The 20,563-nt window shown below is 43.2% G+C and overlaps 1 protein-coding gene across 1 annotated transcript in view; it reads right to left on the reverse strand.

Annotated features, from left to right (window-relative positions):
• Positions 1 to 20,563, reverse strand: part of GALK2 (galactokinase 2) — a 477,779-nt gene that overhangs the window by 132,520 nt on the left and 324,696 nt on the right. The window contains exon 8 of the mRNA XM_077263708.1: positions 3,464 to 3,674. Coding sequence (XP_077119823.1) covers positions 3,464 to 3,674 — 211 coding nt within the window. The remainder of the gene's footprint in view (positions 1 to 3,463; positions 3,675 to 20,563) is intronic.

The following is a 20,563-nucleotide window of genomic DNA, read 5'->3' on the forward strand; positions in this document are numbered from 1 at the left end:
CTGGTAGTTGTGCATGAGGTTCAGCATCGCGGTCAGCTTAGATTCCATCTTCCTAGAGCTAGTCCTGTTTTTGCCTATGTCCCTGCCATTGGGAACCATGACAGAGCTCTAGGGAGATGGTAACTGGACTGATCGCAAATCTGAACCTATCCAAAACAACTAGAGGTAGCCGGTGAACGTGCCTAAAAAATTCTTAGACGTCTCGAGCCAGCCTGAGGAACTAGCTACCCCTAAAGAGAAAGAAAGACCTCGCTTGCCTCCAGAGAAATAATCCCCAAAGATGTAGAAGCCCCCAACAAATATTAACGGTGAAGTAAGAAGAAGGCACATACATAGGGATGAAATCAGATTCAGCAAAAGAGGCCCACTAGTACTAGAAAGCAGAAAATTCGAGCAGGGGTCTATGCGATCAATAAAAAACCCTTACAAAATATCCATCCTGAGATTTCAAGAACCCACACACCAACTAACGGTGTGTGGGGAGAAACTCAGCCCACTAGAGCAACCAGCAAGCGAGGGAATTACATTTTAGCAAGCTGGAACAGAAAACATGATAAACACTGCTGATCAAAAAATGAGCAAACAAAACTTAGCTTATCCTGGATGGACTGGGAGCAAGGTAGTCAGAAGGAATCTGAGTAGCACTGATAACATCGACAGCCGGCCACAAGTGGAAGTAAAACAGAGCTATATAGGAACCTCCCAGAGGATAACGAACCAGCTGATAGCCAGAGACCAGCAGGATAACAAACAAAGCCACCAGGTGGAGCCCAAAGCAAAAGTCACACAATACCACCAGTGACCACAAGAGGGAGCCCGAAAACAGAGTTCACAACAGTACCCCCCCTTAAGGAGGGGTCACCGAACCCTCATGAAAACCCCCAGGGCGATCAGGATGAGCCACATGGAAGGCACGAACCAAATCGGCCGCATGAACATCAGAGGCGACAACCCAAGAATTATCCTCCTGACCATAGCCCTTCCACTTGACCAAATACTGGAGCCTCCGTCTAGAAACACGAGAATCCAAGATCTTCTCCACCACGTATTCCAATTCTCCCTCAACCAGCACCAGGGCAGGAGGCTCAACCGGAGGAACCACAAGTACCACATACCTCCGCAACAACGAGCGATGGAACACATTATGCATAGCAAATTATGCCGGGAGGTCCAGACGGAATGACACAGGGCCAAGGACTTCCAGAATCTTATAAGGACCGATAAACCAAGGCTTGAACTTAGGAGAGGAGACCTTCATAGGAACGAAGCGAGAAGACAACCACACCAAGTCCCCAACGCGAAGTCGGGGACCCACACAGCGACGGCGGTTGGCAAAGAGCTGAGCCTTCTCTTGTGACAACTTCAAATTGTCCACCACATGATTCCAAATCTGATGCAACCTATCCACCACAACATCCACTCCAGGACAGTCAGAAGGCTCCACCTGACCCGAGGAAAAACGAGGATGAAACCCCGAATTACAAAAAAAAGGATAAACCAAAGTAGCAGAACTAGCCCGATTATTAAGGGCAAACTCGGCCAACGGTAAAAAAGTAACCCAGTCGTCCTGGTCAGCAGAAACAAAATATCTTAAAGTGACTTTGGGGGGTCAATATAACAGAAAATACCCAAAAGTGACACCATTCTAAAAAATGCACCACTCAAGGTGCGCAAAACCACATTTAAGAAGTTTATTAACCATTCAGGTGCTTCACGAGAACTAAAGCAATGTGGAAGGAAAAAATGAACATTTTACTTTTTACACAAAAAAATTTACTTTGGAACCAATTTTTTTTTTACAAGGGTATCAGGAGAAAATGGACTACAAAATTTGTTGTGTGATTTCTCCTGAGTACGTCGATAACCCGTATATGGGGGATAGCCACTTTTTGGGCGCATGGCAGGGCTCAAAAGGGATTGAGCACCTTTTGACTTTATGAATGCAAAATTGGCTGGAATCAATGGTGGTCGCGTTTAGAGACCCCATAATGTACCTAAACAGTAGAACACACCCAATTCTAACTCCAACCCTAACCCCAACACACCACTAACCCTAATCCCAACACTAACCATAACCACAACTCCAACCCCAACCACAAACCTAACCCTAACCCACCCCTAACCCTAACCATAATCCCAACCATAATCTCGGATAAAGACGCCACTGGCATGGGGACTTCACGGGGGAATGCAGGGACATCAGAGGTATCGGGGGGGATCGGGGACCCTGTTTCTCTCTCTCCTCTGATGTGTGATCACATCAGCGGTGAGAGAAATTAAATGGGAAATCAGACTTCTTTTTTTTACGGTCACCGTTATTCTGCTAATAACGGCGATTGCAAAACTAGGGTCAGTAAAAACCAACCCAAATCATGTTCTCAGCTACCCCCGGTAGCAGAGACCTCAGAGAAATTCCGACGCTTGGGGCGCTATACACATATTTCTCAGCACCTTAAAAAAAGCAGCGCTGAGGCATAAGTACTGTTAACTTAAGCCGTTAAAAAAAACGTATCAGCGATAGTTAAGGGGTTAAAAGTATTACGTCAAAAATTCTCTAAGGGAACAATTAATATGGGACTTCACTTGTGGTATAATTTACTCCTCATGAAACTGTTTTTGCTACCCTTATCTTGTGTCCCCTTGCTGACATTTGAATTTCAGTCTACTCATTAAAACCTCAAACTGTGCCTGTCACGGGTCATTCATAATTTAAGTAAATCATATAAATATCATACACTATTGTCCTTTGGAGAGTAACACAACCCCTATGAGTTACCTCTATCAATACCTTCAAATCCAATACTTTCTATCAAATCATCCTTTAGCCTTCAAGGTCCCCATCCTATAGAATTGTCTCTACAAGTTGCATTTAACCAACCAAAAAAGAGCATAAATAGCCTTTCTTCTTGCCTATAATGCTCTGTTTCATTCTGCCTCTGAAGACAAATTGCCTTTTAATAAGGATAATTGGGAAAAAGAATTTGGGCACATATACTTCATAGATGTGTTGAAATTAGCACGGTTTCGGTTGGTCAAATACATTAACCTCATAGAATAAAATAAGAAAACACTATTACTCTCGTACCTGAACCCAAATAGACTTGCACATATACAATCCTCCCCTATACTGGCAGAAATGTAGTCATAGGGGTACCCAGCTACACATGTAGTGGTAATGCCCTGCCATGTTTCCACTGTGTATAGATCTTTTCCCTCATTTCAGACATCAGAAATCTATATAAGGAACCGAATCTGGAACTAGCAGTTCTATCCTTTACTTTTAAGGTTAGACAGCTAATGGCCCAAATACAGTTAAGTCCAGAAATATTTGGAAAGTGACATTTTGGCATATTCAAGATACAGTTATATAATCAATATGGGCTTAAAGTGCAGACTCTCAACTTTAGTGGTCGCTCACAAAGGCGCATAAAAGATTTAAAGCTTAAAAAAATGTATTTCTTACCATCCTGTGTATTTTGACTTAAGATGGTGGCACATAGATCATTTAAGCATATTCCCAAAGTATCACATATTTCTTCCCGTGTATAGGGCTCAGGATGTAGGACCTCCTCAACAATAGTAAACATTTCTTCAACAGGAACACCAAGACTGCGCTGGAGATCTCCTAGTTTCATCAGGTTCTTCCAGTCCAACCCTTTGAATTTTGCAAGAATCTATAATACAAAAACAGCAGATTTAAATGATAAATGTAGCTTGCAATAAATATAATCATACAAAGAAGAAAAAATCAACATAGGGTAGCACGGTGGCTCAGTGGTTAGCACTGAAGCCTTGGATCGCTGGATTCCTGGTTTCAAATCCCACTAAGGACAACATCTGCAAGGAGTTTGTATGTTCTCCCCATGTTTGCGTGGGTTTCCTCCAGGTTCTCCGGTTTCCTCCCACATTCCAAAGACATACTGAAAGGGAATTTAGATTGTGAGCCCCATCGGGGACAGTGACGATAATGTGTGCAAACTGTAAAGAGCTGCGGAATATGTTCGTGCTATATAATAATAAAGATTATTATTATTAACATAGGATCAGCATTATAATGAATACTCTTAACAATCAATTCTACAAATCATACTAACAATATATTACAATTGCCTTGCTACAGTGGATGCCAAATGAAATTTTAATGTCAGACGCCACCTAATTATTAACTACTACAGGACACATTTTTATAAAATGAATAGTAACTGTGGTTTCACTTTTCCTTATTTGTCCAAAAAACATAATTGTTCTGGTTTGACTTAATGGACTCCAAAGATAGAATACTTATAGGTGGCAATTGATGAAAGCTCTTATGCCAGTAAACTGGCGTTGCTTGCTTTGAAAATTAGCAAACTGTTTTGTGCAATGTGGAGTTGCACAAAGATTTTGTGACTTTTGGCTTTTTCAGTCTGAATCAAACCACAAAAATGGCTGGAGCCGGGGAAAAGCAGAGGCAGATAGAACATAGCTCTGCCTATTAGTCAAATTCTGTGAAAGTGGCAACATTTTTAATGACAAAATTATTATTCCAGTTCCTGAACACATGCTTTCTAAAGTAGGTGCACATAAGAAGATTCACCAAATTGATTAAGTGGCAACCGCCTCTTAACGCATTTGCTGCATCGTACTCTGTGAAACCCTTCATTAATACCAGTGTGCACAATGCCATTCTTAATTCATTGGCCCCATAAACTTTATAATAGAAGTAGTTTTTAAAGGGTTATTCCAGTACCGCTCTCTTTCACATTGGGAGTTGAGCAGTGCCCGCGATCTGTCATGTGTGGAGAGATCTGTCAAGATACCTGAATAATCATCAGGTATCAAAATCCTTTTAGAAAATATCCATGGCACCACCTTCATCCAACAAATGTGAGACATACTAAAAGAAATTAAATGGATTATTTAAACAAACTCTGCTCCTTGTTAAGCTATAATATTTGGAGTCCAACTACCGTATTTTTCGGACTATAAGATGCACTTTTTTCCCTAAAATTTGGAGGGAAGATGGGGGTGCGTCTTATAATTTGAATATACCTTACTTGCCGTGGTGGAGCAGAGTCTCAGGGTCGCTGCTGGAGGAGGCAAGAGCGGCGCATTGCTGCAGGCCGCAGGCTGGGATGAGGGGGAGTTTGGCGGTGCGATTCTGCAGGTGTTCCGTCGTGCAGGGGCTCTGCTGCCATTTTGTGAAAGACCGGGACCCCCGCACTTCCATGGTTTACATTGCACTGGACTCCGGGAAAATGGCTGATGGGGGCCGCACATGCACAGATGGAGACGTCATCGCCAAGATCTCCATCTGCGCATGTGCTGTCCTGGCTGCCATTTTCCCGGAATTCACCACAAAGTAAACCATGGAAGAACGGGGCTCCGGACTTTCACAAAATGTTGGCGTAGCCCTCACACCACCGAACACCTGCAGCATCGCACATCCGAACACCCATTTCTCCCAGTCTGGGGTCCGCAGCATCCTGTCTCTGCCAGGAGTGAATGACAGTGCAGCAAACACTGCTTCTGACTGGCGGAAAATCACCCGCAGTTGCGATCGGAGGTAAAATGTTTACCACCGATCACTAGCGTCAGCTGATGGGACTACTGCGCCCATCAGCCTATGCCTGCTGCCGCTAATAACAGTGAGAGCAGGTGGTGGCTGATGGAAGTATTCATCAGCCACTGCCTGTGTAACACCTCAGGTAACCGGTTGTTACAGTGGCATTGCTTTCCTCACGGGGAGAGTGATGTCATGCTTGGAAGCGAGGAAGGATCTCTTTAACAGGTATTCAGCATATACAACACCATTCTAACTCCAGGCCAGGAGGGGGAGCTCTACACCCAACTTCAGGGGAGCTGCTTTCTCTGGTCAGGAGGAGGAGTCAGTTGCTAGGCATTTGCTAGGCAGTTGGGGAGAGTTAGGCAGTTGGTGAGAGGAGAGCGAAGGGAGAGGAAGGAAATCTGGGGCCGGGGAGACGAGTGATTCTGCGGCTCCTGGGAAGGCAAAAGAAAGCAGAGCAGTCTGTAGGAGACCGATAGGGAGAAGAAACACAGGAGAGTAAAGAGCTGGAGAGAGAAGCTGCGACTGGGCTTCCTCCATGCTGAGCGCAGATACCGGTAGCCGGAAGACAGAGGTTGTGGGGGTAACTTCATGCCCCACGGCAGAAACCGGTGGACAGCTGATTGCAAGTTACCGGTCCACCATTAACACCTGAGGACACAGTAGCAAATAGAGCCCAGGTCATGACAGAGATCCTATAAAAAGGCTCAAGCTACCTGTCGTGCGGGTAGTGTCTTACCTAAAGGGGGACAGAGAGAAAATGTGAGGACCTTGTGTGAGGCCTAAGGTAGCAAGGGACTACAACACCACAGCGCTAGAAGGAAGGCTTCCAACCCCACCTGGTTAGAGGGATTCCTAATTCGCTTCCAAGCTGGCCGGACCACACCAGCATCCGTGATCCGGTATCCTGGACAGTGGCTACCTTGAACCAACTAAAGAGGTAAAGAGACTGCAACCATGTGTCCTCTGTTTCTTACTACACCACCTATAACCATCTTCCTCTAATACACTGGGAGCCCTGCTTCACTTGTGGGAAGCCATACCATCCCTGCTGCCATAACATTACCCCAGTGGACCCCTTTAAGCAGGGTCGGTCACCCCTGACCGAATACCACAGGTGGCGTCACAAACTTTTATTATTCAACTAACCCCTTTAAAGACCGTCCAATTAACATGGGCGCCCAAGGCCACAAACCGGGTCGCCGCCACCGTGACACATCCCTTTAAGTACCGGACCCAGTACTGAGTACCCCACGATCCTGTGGGCGTTCCACCTGCGCTCTAAATAAATAAATAACAAAACCTGGCGTGGGTTCCCTTGTATTTTTGTTGACCAGTCAGGCAAAACTGACAGCTGGGGACTGCCACCCTCAGCTGTTAACGTTAGCAAGACTGGTTATCAAGAATATTTAAATTAATAATAAGAAAACGGCATGGTCCCCCCTATATTTGACAACTTGCCATGCTAATGCAGACAGCTGGGGGCTGATATTCTCAGGCTGTTAAGGGGCCACGGATATTGGCCCCCTAGCCTGAAAATGGAAGCCCACAGCCACCCAGAAAAGGTGCATCTGCTTTGCCACTGCTACAGGGCAAGCGGAGCTCATATTTGTGGGGTTGATGTCACCTTTGTATTGCCCGGTGACATCAAGCCCACGGCTTAGTACTGGAGAGGTGTCTATCCTATAGTTATATAAATATAGTTATGTAAATAAACACACAACCAGAATAAAGTCATTTATTTGAAATAAACACACTTTTACTTTTGTATTTAAAACTAACAAACACAGTTATATTCACCTAATGCCCATTCCATTAATGCACTCTCCTCCTGTAACAGCAGCTCATTCATCAATGGATTTCAGCCTGGACGGTCGCATCTTGGCACTGTTCAGGTTGAAAATTGTTCATCCTCAGACATGGATTACGGTGTGGGACAGAATGACGACAGGTGAAGGATATGGTTGTTTTTTATCTTTGTTTTATTACAGGAGACGAGGGCTTCAATGGAATTGGAGTTAGTTGAGTATAACTGTGTTTGTTATTTTTAAATAAAAAATGAAAACTGTGTTTTGTTTTTATTTCAAATAAAAGACTTTATACTTGCTGTGTGTTTATTTACTAAAGGATTAGTAATTGATAGTTGTCTTATAGACACCTCTCCATTACTAACCCGTGGGTTTGATGTCACTGGACAATACAAAGGTGACATCAATCCCACAAATATGAACACCACTTGCCACCGCTACAGGGTAAGTGGGAAGAGCCAGGCAAAATGCCAGAATTGGCGCATCAGATAGATGCACCTTTTCTGGGCAATTTTTCCACTATTTTTATTTTTATACAATCTCTGTTATAGATAATTTGGGGTACACACATTTTTTTATGTGGGGGTACATACTCACAGGTATATACACTCACCGGCCACTTTATTAGGTACACCTGTCCAACTTCTTGTTAACACTTAATTTCTAATCAGCCAATCACATGGCGGCAACTCAGTGCATTTAGGCATGTAGACATGGTCAAGACAATCTCCTGCAGTTCAAACCGAGCATCAGTATGGGGAAGAAAGGTGATTTGAGTGCCTTTGAACGTGGCATGGTTGTTGGTGCCAGAAGGGCTGGTCTGAGTATTTCAGAAACTGCTGATCTACTGGGATTTTCACGCACAACCATCTCTAGGGTTTACAGAGAATGGTCCGAAAAAGAAAAAAAATCCAGTGAGCGGCAGTTCTGTGGGCGGAAATGCCTTGTTGATGCCAGAGGTCAGAGGAGAATGGGCAGACTGGTTCGAGCTGATAGAAAGGCAACAGTGACTCAAATCGCCACCCGTTACAACCAAGGTAGGCCTAAGAGCATCTCTGAACGCACAGTGCGTCGAACTTTGAGGCAGATGGGCTACAGCAGCAGAAGACCACACCGGGTACCACTCCTTTCAGCTAAGAACAGGAAACTGAGGCTACAATTTGTACAAGCTCATCGAAATTGGACAGTAGAAGATTGGAAAAACGTTGCTTGGTCTGATGAGTCTCGATTTCTGCTGCAACATTCGGATGGTAGGGTCAGAATTTGGCGTAAACAACATGAAAGCATGGATCCATCCTGCCTTGTATGGAGCATCTTTGGGATGTGCAGCCGACAAATCTGCGGCAACTGTGTGATGCCATCATGTCAATATGGACCAAAATCTCTGAGGAATGCTTCCAGCACCTTGTTGAATCTATGCCACGAAGAATTGAGGCAGTTCTGAAGGCAAAAGGGGGTCCAACCCGTTACTAGCATGGTGTACCTAATAAAGTGGCCGGTGAGTGTATATATATATATATATATATATATATATATATATATATATATATATATATATATATATATATATATTTCAGGTTACACTTTTTTTTCCTTTTGCACTAAATTGCACTAAATAACTAGCATTATCATATACTGTATATTATATGATTCATATATTTTTACACACATATATAAAATAAATTATTTGTACACGTTTTTTGGTTTTTCAATCACATTTTTTCATAATATATTGTTTGACCCCTTGCACATGCACTTTAGATTTTTATATTACACTAATATATATATATATATATATATATATATATATATATATATATATATATATATATATATATATATATATATATATAAAGAGAGAGAGAGAGAGAGAGAGAGAGAGAGAGAGAGAAAAAGAAAACAAAAGGCAGCACCAAAAGAAAACAAAGGGTGCAAGAAAACCTTCCAGGTATATACCAAACCTCATGCTATAATCCAGAAAAATGAAGGCAGCACTCCAATAGAAAAAATAAAGGTGGTTTATTGGCCCATGTGCGACGTTTCAGTCCAGGATGTGGACCTTTCTCTCTTGTCCGTGTTTTATATATATTTTTTACTATTATTGTAAGATTTCCAAGTACATGCACATTTAGTGCTATGTTTTGCCAAATATAATAAAGGCATTTTTTATTATATATATTGTGGCCATTGTTTCTTATATATCTACTTTTTTTCTACATAAAAAAATGTTTTAATTTTTTTACTTTTATTATTTTTTCCTTTGATTTTCCATATGACGGTTTTGTTTTTAGTATAATTTGAGTGGGTTGCCACTCCACTTTTTTTGGTAGCTGTTTTATTCCCTTAGTTTTATGTAAAATATTTGGGGATATTTATAAAAAGTATATACAATCTATTAATTGGGTAAATAGGGCGGCTATTATTTACTTTATTCAATACCAAACCTGCAAATCCCTCTAAAAATAAAAGCCCTTCATGGGTTTTCCTAAAAATCTGACTGGGTCAACTACTTGGACCTAATCCACACTTCCTTTTATTTTTTTATTTTTCCTTGTGATTCACAGGCGTTCTGCTGTAAACACAATGCGCTCTAGCAGGTCTAAATTGACTCTGTCTGCATCCTGGGGACACATATCGACCCTCGCATATGATCCCCCTCACTGTCTCACACCTTGACACGTCAAAATACCAGAAACCTCTGACAAGTGACCTCCATTTTGTATTTAGAATTTTGGTGCTTCACAAAATATTTTAAAATTGGATATAAAACGAAAATCATTTTTTTCAGCTAAAATGTTCTTTTAGCCCCAGGTTTGTAATTTTCACAAGGAATATTAGGAGAAAATGGACCCAATAATTTATTACGCAATTTCTACCAAACGCGATGTTACCCTATATATGGTCAAAAACTGCTGTTTGGGTACATGGCAAGATTTGGAATGAAAGAGCGCTACTTGATTTTTGGAGCATAAATTTGTCTGTAATAGATTGTGAATGTATTTAGCAGAAACCCTCCACAAGTTTCCCCATTTTGGAGACTAAACCTTTCAAGGAATTCATCTAGGAGTGTAGTGAGCATTTGTAACTCACAGGTTATTCAAGAAACTTTATAACATTTAGATGTGAAAAAAAAAATTCCACTAAAATACTGTTTAGCACCAAATATATATCATTCCAACAAGGAGTAATAGTTCAAAATGGAGCCCAAATGGATTCAATGGAATTTCAACAAATTCTTGATGCAAACATAACAGCATCTTTAAAAAAGCTGAAGTTGAAAAGAGGATGACTTCTACAAATGGATAATGATCCCAAACACACATCAAAATCTACAATAAACCACATCAAAAGGCACAAGTCCCCTGATCTGAAACATCATTGAATATCTGTGGCTAGACCTCAATAGCAAATGACCCAGGAATCTCAATTTCTTATTCTTCAAGGAAGAATGGATGAAAATCACTCAAACAAGAATTGAAAGACTATTGGCTTTCTACAAAAAGCATTTACAAGCTGTGATACTTGCAAAAGGGGGTGCTACTAAATTCTAACCATACAGCGTGCAAAACTTTTGCATCGGCCCATTTTCCTTTTTGTAATTTTTAAAATGCAAAGAATGACAGCATATCTATTTTTTGCCTAAAATACACAAGGAAATGTGTCATCTTTTGTTATGATCTGGTGGCCTAAGAGCAGCATGAGACGTACTCTCGAGAAGGTGGTACCTGTACTGACCGCAAACCCTGAACTTAACACCGCAACTAGACGTAGCCGTGGAATGTACCTAGCACTCCCTGGACATCTCGACACAGCCGGAGGACTAATTACCCCTAGAGATAGAAAAGGGAAAACTATCTTGCCTCAGAGAAAATTCCCAAAGGATAGGCAGCCCCCCACAAATATTGACTGTGAGAGGAGAGGGAAAAAACATACACAGACTGAAATCAGACTTTAGCAAAGGAGGCCACTTCTAGCTAAATAGAAAGGATAGGACAGAGTACTATGCGGTCAGTATTAAAACACTAGAAAATATCCACCACAGAAAATACAAAAACTCCACAGCTAACTAAAGATATGGAGGGTACATCTGCATCTCCAGAGATACCAGCTTGGCTAAACAAATCCTTATACAGACCAAGCTGGACAAGACAAAAAACATGGAAAAATAGCCCAGTCACAATTGCAAAAAGTGAACACACCTGATAAATGCTGTGATTCAGAGACAGCAGCGCTACCACTTACAACCACCGGAGGGAGCCCAAGAGCAGAATTCTCAACAGTCTCCCCCCCTTGAGGGGTCACCGAACCCTCACCAGAGCCCCCAGGCCGATCCGGACGAGCCAAATGAAAGGCACGAACCAAATCATCAGCATGAACATCGGAGGCAGCAACCCAAGAATTATCCTCCTGGCCATAACCCTTCCATTTGACAAGATACTGAAGCTTCCGCCTCGAAAATGAGAATCTAAAATCTTCTCAACCACATACTCCAACTCCCCATCAATCAACACCGAAGCAGGAGGATCAACAGAGGAAACAACGGGCACCACATATTTCCGCAACAAAGATCTATGAAAAACATTATGGATGGAAAAAGAGGATGGAAGGGCCAAATGAAAAGACACTGGATTGATAATCTCAGAAATCCTATAAGGGCCAATAAACCGAGGCTTAAACTTAGGGGAAGAAACCTTCATAGGGACATGACGGGAAGACAACCAGACCAAATCCCCAACCCGAAGCCGGGAACCAACACACCGACGATGGTTAGCAAAACACTGAGCCCCCTCCTGAGACAACACCAAATTGTCAACGACATGAGCCCAAATTTGCTGCAACCTGTCAACCACAGAGTCCACCCCAGGACAATCAGAAGGCTCAACCTGCCCCAAAGAAAAATGAGGATGAAAACCAGAGTTACAAAAGAAGGGTGAAACCAAGGTAGCAGAAACAGCCCGATTATTAAGGGCAAACTCGGCCAATGGCAAGAAAGCCACCCAATCATCCTGATCAGCAGACACAAAGCATCTCAAATAAGTTTCCAAAGTCTGATTAGTTCGCTCGGTTTGGCCATTTGTCTGAGGATGAAATGCGGAAGAAAAAGACAAATCAATGCCCAGCCTAGCACAAAAGGCCCGCCAAAACCTAGAAACAAACTGGGAACCTCTATCGGACACAATATTCTCCGGAATGCCATGCAAACGAACCACATGCTGAAAAAACAACGGAACCAAATCAGAAGAGGAAGGCAACTTAGGCAAAGGTACCAAATGAACCATCTTAGAAAACCGATCACAAACCACCCAGATAACTGACATCTTCTGGGAAACCGGAAGATCCAAAATAAAATCCATAGAAATATGCGTCCAAGGCCTCTCAGGGACCGGCAAAGGCAAAAGCAACCCACTAGCGCGGGAACAGCAAGGCTTGGCCCGCGCACAAGTCCCACAGGACTGCACAAAAGAACGCACATCCCGTGACAAAGAAGGCCACCAAAAGGACCTACCAACCAAATCTCTGGTACCAAAAATCCCAGGATGACCAGCTAACACAGAACAATGAACCTCCGAAATCACTTTACTAGTCCATCTGTCAGGAACAAACAATTTCCCCACTGGACAGCGGTCAGGTTTATCAGCCTGAAATTCCTGAAGAACCCGTCGTAAATCAGGGGAGATGGCAGAAAGAATCACCCCTTCCTTCAGAATACCGACCGGCTCAAGGACCCCAGGAGAATCAGGCAAAAAGCTCCTAGAGAGGGCATCCGCCTTAACATTCTTAGAACCAGGAAGATACGAGACCACAAAATCAAAACGGGAGAAAAACAGGGACCATCGGGCCTGTCTAGGATTCAGCCGTTTGGCAGACTCGAGATAAATCAGATTCTTATGATCGGTCAAGACCACAATACGGTGCTTGGCCCCCTCAAGCCAATGTCGCCACTCCTCAAATGCCCACTTCATAGCCAACAACTCACGATCATAATTGCGTTCCGCAGGCGAAAACTTTCGAGAAAAGAAGGCACACGGTTTCATCAAGGAACCATCAGAATTCCTCTGAGACAAAACGGCCCCTGCCCCAATCTCAGAAGCATCAACCTCAACCTGAAAAGGAAGAGAAACATCCGGCTGACGCAACACAGGGGCAGAAGTAAATCGGCGTTTAAGCTCCTGAAAGGCAGAAACAGCCGCAGAGGACCAATTCGTCACATCAGCGCCTTTCTTTGTCAAATCAGTCAGGGGTTTAACCACACTGGAGAAGTTGGCAATGAAACGGCAATAAAAATTAGCAAAGCACAAAAATTTCTGAAGGCTCTTCACGGATGTGGGCTGGATCCAATCATGAATGGCCTGAACCTTAACCGGATCCATTTCTATAGATGAGGGAGAAAAAATGAAGCCCAAAAAAGAAATCTTCTGTACTCCAAAGAGGCACTTAGACCCCTTCACAAACAAAGCATTATCACGAAGGATCTGAAATACCATCCTGACTTGTTTCACATGAGACTCCCAATCATCTGAAAAAATCAAAATATCATCCAAATATACAATCATGAATTTATCAAGATAATTCCGAAATATATCATGCATGAAGGACTGAAACACAGATGGAGCATTAGAGAGTCTGAATGGCATCACAAGGTATTCAAAATGGCCTCCGGGCGTATTAAACACAATTTTCCATTCGTCACCCTGCTTAATACGAACAAGATTATATGCCCCTCGAAGGTCAATCTTAGTAAACCAACTAGCCCCCTTAATCCTAGCAAACAGATCAGAAAGCAAAGGCAAAGGGTATTGGAATTTGACCGTGATCTTATTCAAGAGGCGATAATCAATACAGGGTCTCAAGGAGCCATCTTTTTTGGAAAAAAAAAAAAAACCTGCTCCCAATGGTAAAGAAGATGGCCGAATATGCCCCTTCTCCATGGACTCCTTAACATAGCTCCGCATGGCGGTATGTTCTGGCACAGACAGGTTGAAAAGTCGGCCCTTAGGGAACTTACAGCCTGGAATCAAGTCAATAGCACAATCACAGTCACTATGCGGTGGAAGGGAACTGGACTTGGGCTCATTGAATACATCCTGGAAATCTGACAAAAACGCAGGAATTTCAGAAGAGGGGGAGGAGGCAATTGACATCAAAGGAACGTCACCATGAACCACCCCCTGACAACCCCAACTAGTCACAGACATAGATTTCCAATCTAATACCGGATTATGCACCTGTAACCATGGGAAACCCAGCACAATAGCATCATGCAAATTATGCAACACCAGAAAACGACAATCTTCCTGATGGGCTGGCGCCATGCACATGGTCAGCTGTGTCCAAAACTGAGGTTTATTTTTAGCCAACGGTGTAGCATCAATCCCCCTCAAAGGAATAGGACTCTGCAAAGGCTGCAAGGGGAAACCACAACGTCTGGCAAATTCTAAGTCCATTAAGTTTAGAGCGGCGCCTGAATCCACAAATGCCATGACAGAAAATGACGATAATGAGCAGATCAGGGTCACAGATAACAGAAATTTAGGTTGTACAGTACTGATGGTAACAGAACTTGCGATTCTCTTGGTACGCTTAGGGCAATCAGAAATAACATGAGCAGAATCGCCACAGTAAAAACACAACCTATTCTAACGTCTGAATCCTTGTCGTTCAGCTCTAGACACAATCCTATCACACTGCATAGGCTCAGGACTCCGCTCGGAAGACAATGCCATAGTGTGCACAACTCTGCGCTCACGCAAGCGCCGATCAATCTGAATGGCCAGAGACATAGAATCACTCAGACCAGCAGGCGTGGGGAACCCCACCATAACATCTTTAACGGATTCAGAAAGACCCTTTCTGAAGATTGCCGCCAAGGCATCCTCATTCCATTTAGTCAGTACAGACCATTTTCTAAACTTCTGGCAATATGATTCTGCCGCTTCTTGACCCTGAGACAGGGCCAACAAGGTCTTCTCAGCATGATCCACTGAATTAGGTTCGTCATACAATAACCCAAGCGCCTGAAAAAAGGTGTCTACATTAAGCAACGCCGGATTCCCAGGTTCCAGGGCAAATGCCCAATCCTGGGGGTCACCACGCAGCAGAGATATAACAATTTTAACCTGCTGGATGGGATCACCAGAGGAACGGGGTTTCAGAGCAAAAAACAGTTTACAGTTATTTTTAAAACTCAGAAATTTGGACCTATCCCCAAACAACAAATCAGGAGTTGGAATTCTAGGCTCTAAAACCGGAGTCTGAACGATATAATCGGAAATACCCTGTACTCTAGCAGAAAGTTGATCCACACGAGAAGCCAATCCCTGAACATCCATATCAGCGCCGAACTCCTGAGCCACCCAGAGGTAAAGAGGGAAGAAAAAAACCACAACAGACTACAGAAAAAAAAATGGCTCAGCACTTTCCTTCCCTTCTTCTGAGATGCGGTTAACTCATTGTTGGCCAGTTGTACTGTTATGATCTGGTGGCCTAAGAGCAGCATGAGACGTACTCTGGAGAAGGTGGTACCTGTACTAAACGCAGACCCTGAACTTAACACCGCAACTAGAAGTAGCCGTGGAATGTACCTTTCACTCCCTAGACATCTCGACACAGCCGGAGGACTAATTACCCCTAGCGATAGAAAAGGGAAAACTATCTTGCCTCAGAGAAAATTCCCAAAGGTTAGACAGCCCCCCACAAATATTGACTGTGAGAGGAGAGGGAAAAAACATACACAGACTGAAATCAGAATTTAGCAAAGGAGGCCACTTCTAGCTAAATAGAAAGAATAAGACAGAGTACTATGCGGTCAGTATTAAAACACTAAAAAATATCCACCACAGAAAATACAAAAACTCCACAGCTAACTAAAGATATGGAGGGTATATCTGCATCTCTAGAGATACCAGCTTGGCTAAACAAATCCTTATACAGACCAAGCTGGACAAGACAAAAAAACATGGAAAAGAACTGAACAATAAGGCCACAGCATGTGGACAGCAAAAAAACAAGACCAGAACTTATCTTTGTTGAAAAGAACTGCAAAGCAGGAGAGACCAGGCAGACATGTGAATCCTCCAGGAACAATGGACAACTGGCACTGACTAAAGGGTGAAGCAAGACTAAATAGCCCAGTCAGATTTTCAAAAAATGAACACACCTGATAAATGCTGCGATTCAGAGACAGCAGCGCTACCACTTACAACCACTGGAGGGAGCCCAAGAGCAGAATTCACAACACTAGCCCTAACCCTAACGGGAAAATGGAAATACATTTTTTTAATTTTTTTATTTTTTGTAACTAAGGGGGTGATGAAGGGGGGGTTTGATTTACTATTTATAGCGGGTTTTCTGGCGGATTTTTATGATTGGCAGCCGACACACACTAAAAGATGCTTTTTATTGCAAACATTTTTTTTTGCGTTACCACATTTTGAGTGTTACAATTTTTCCATATTTTGGTCCACAGAGTCATGTGAGGTCTTGTTTTTTGCGGGATGAGTTGACTTTATTGGTAACATTTTCGGGCACGTGACATTTTTTGATCGCTTTTTATTCTGATTTTTGTGAGGCAGAATGACCAAAAACCAGCTATTCATGAATTTCTATTGGGGGGGGCGCTTATACCATTCCGCGTTTGGTAAAATTGATAAAGCAGTTTTATTCTTTGGGTCAGTACGATCATAGCGATACCTCATTTGTATCATTTTTTTATGTTTTGGCGCTTTTATACGATAAAAACTATTTTATAGAAAAAAATAATTATTTTTGCATTGCTTTATTCTGAGGACTATAACTTTATTTTTTCGCTGATGATGCTGTATGGTGGCTCGTTTTTTGCGGGACAAGATGACGTTTTCAGCGGTACCATGGTTATTTATTTCCGTCTTTTTGATCGCATGTTATTCCACTTCTTGTTCGGCGGTATGATAATAAAGCGTTGTTTTTTGCCTCGTTTTTTTTTTTTTTTTTTACGGTGTTCACTGAAGGGGTTAACTAGTGGGACATTTTTATAGGTCGGGTCGTTACGGATGCGGCGATACTAAATATGTGTACTTTTATTGTTTTTTTATTTTTATTTAGCTAAAGGAATGTATTTATTGGAACAATATTTTTTTAAATTATTTATTTAGTTTTAGTTTTGTTTTTTACACATGTATTTTTTTTTTATTTTTTTTTTATATTTTTACTTTGCCCCAGGAGGGGGCATCACAGTAAAGTGACAGATCACCGATCTGACACTTTGCTGTGCACTGTGTCAGATCGGCGATCACACAGCACAACAGGGAGGCTTCCTGGTGCCTGCTCTGAGCAGGCGCTGCGAAGCCACCTCCCTACAGGACCCGGATGCAGCCCTGCGGCCATTTTGGATCCGGGGACTGCAAGGAGGAGACGCTCGGTACAAGGTGAGCACATCGCCTTGTACCGATCGTCTCAGTGAAGCACGCAGGGAGCCCCCTCCCTGCGCGATGCTTCCCTATACCGCCGGCACACTGCAATCATGTTTGATCGCAGTGTGCCGGAGGTTAATGTGCCAGGGGCGGTCTGTGACCGCTCCTGGAACATAGTGCCGGATGTCAGCTGCGATAGTCAGCTGACACCCGGCCGCGATCGGCCGCGCTCCCCCCGTGAGCGCCGCCGATCACGCTGGACGTACTATTCCGTCCTTGGGAAGTAGGGCCCACCCCACATGGACGGAATAGTACATCCGATGACAGAAAGGGGTTAATTTTGTGCAGTATAAATGTTTGACAAATGCCCAATGAAATCAAATGCGGGCGTTTTTTTTTTGTGTGTGTTCATCACCAGGTGGACTAATTAACTATGTAAGGACAGAAGTAATGCCATATATAAAGACTCACAGATGAGGGTGAGTTCAAGCTGTGAAAAAGATCATATTAGATCGAAACGTGTTGCTTGTTTTTCTGTATCCACTGTAACTACATCCACTTTGCACGAGGACTTTGCATTTTTAATGGAAAAATAAAGAATTGGAAATTTTAAAAGGAGCTGGAACTACTAACTTTTTTCACATATTGGATCCCTTTAAAAGGAACCTGTCATCTGTCAGCCATAAAATGAATATTATCAAACTACTTAAAAACAGCTATTTAGTAGGTTTAGCACCTAAAAAAAAGTAAACAAGTCATACACAAGTGCATTGAACAGCAAGGTGGATTGCTGCAGAGGGGGAAAAAAAATCTTTAAATCTTCAGCTTAGCGAGTGTGAAGGAGCTGAGTGTGACCTGAGCGTAAGTGTGAACGGCGGTAAGTGTCTGACTTGTGATTCAGTGACTTTGGATTTAGGGAGTTTCCAAGGGAGGAATTACTGAATTGCTGTCTGTGTTTTATTAATACTTTGTATTTATTTTTATTTAATGCTTTTGTCTGGTGCAATCCCCATTAGGAAATGTGCTCCATTATTGATAATGCCATCCAGTGCACATCTTGCCACATGTATGCAATCCTTGAGCAGCCGGTCGTGGGTGCATACTGCTGTGCGAGATGTGAGCACGTTGTACATTTGGAAGCCTAGATTCTGGATCTAAATGTGCAGCTGGCAACACTGAGATCCATAGACAATATGGAGAGGAGTCTTGGGATAGATGAGGGGGGTAGGATGGAGCTGCAGGACAGTGAAGTAGCAAGCTGGGTGACATTTAGGAAGTGGGGTAGAGGGAAGAGTGCCAGGGAGGCTAGTCCTGATCTGGTACACCCCAATAAGTTTGCTAAGTTGGCAGATGAGGGGGGTGCCAGTACAGGGGTAGCACTGCTGCAGCCAGGTATGTCCTCTGAAAGCCGGAGGAGTGACTGCTCCAGGAAGGAGGGAAATAGGAGAGCACGGCAAGCCAGACAGGTGCTGGTAGTGGGGGACTCAATTATTAGGGGAACAGATAGGGCAATCTGTCACAAAGACAGGGATCATTGAACGGTGTGCTGCCTACCTGGCGCTCGAGTCCGACACATCGCTGATCGGGTGGACAGATTACTGGGAGGGGCTGGTGAGGACCCAGCGGTCATGGTGCACATTGGCACAAATGACAAAGTTAGAGGTAGGTGGAAGGTCCTTAAAGATGATTTCAGGTAATTAGGCTGCAAGCTGAAAGCAAGGACCTCCAACGTGGTATTTTCCGAAATACTGCCTGTACCACGTGCCACGCCAGAGAAGCAATGGGAGATTAGGGAGGTTAATAAGTGGCTCAAGAATTGGTGTAGGAAGGAGGGGTTTGGGTTCCCGCAGAACTGGGCCGACTTCTCAGTTGGCTACAGGCTCTACTCTAGGGACGGGCTGCATCTCAATGGGGAAGGTGCAGCTATGCTGGGGGAGAAAATGGCTAGAAGGTTGGAGGAGTGTTTAAACTAGGGATTGGGGGGGAGGGTATTCAATTAGGATAGGAGGGGAAGATAGTGCAGATAGAGACCTGGACACAAATAAGGAAGTTGGGGGTGGCAGTGGCATGGGGGGTGGGGTTAGAACAGTTAATTATTTAAGAAAGAATAGAGGTACAGAGAGGAACATCAAGTGCATGTATACTAATGCCAGAAGCCTCGCCAACAAAATGGACGAATTAGAATTAATGTTGTTGGAGCATAATTATGACATGGTGGGGATATCTGAAACATGGCTGGATGAGAGCCATGACTGGGCTGTTAACTTGCAGGGCTATAGCCAGAAATGACCGTACAGATAAGCGAGGGGGAGGGGTGTGTCTGTATGTAAAATGGTCCTTAAAACCCATCCGCGCGTGATAATATAGGTGAATTTATTGAAAATGTAGAGTCCCTGTGGGTGGAGATAAGGGGAGGGGGAAAAAATAATAAATTACCGATAGGGGTTTGTTATAAATCTCCAAAAATAATGGAATCAATGGAGAATATCCTTGTAAAGCAAATAGATGAAGCTGCGACTCAAGGAGAAGTCATTATTATGGGGGACTTCAACTACCCTGAAATAGATTGGGGAACAGAAACCTGCAGATCCAGCAAAGGTAATCGGTTTTCGACAACTATGAGAGACAATTACCTTTTACAACTGGTTCAGGACCCAACAAGAAGGGGGGCACTGCTAGACCTAATATTAACCAACAGGCCAGACCGCATATCAAATATAAGGGTTGGGGGTCACTTGGGGAATAGTGATCACAAAATAATAAGTTTTCATGTATCCTTTAATAAGATGTGTAGTAGAGAGGTTACACGGACACTAAACTTC

The sequence above is a fragment of the Ranitomeya variabilis genome, chromosome 5, assembly GCF_051348905.1.
Source record: "Ranitomeya variabilis isolate aRanVar5 chromosome 5, aRanVar5.hap1, whole genome shotgun sequence".
Classification (NCBI taxonomy): Eukaryota; Metazoa; Chordata; class Amphibia; order Anura; family Dendrobatidae; genus Ranitomeya; species Ranitomeya variabilis.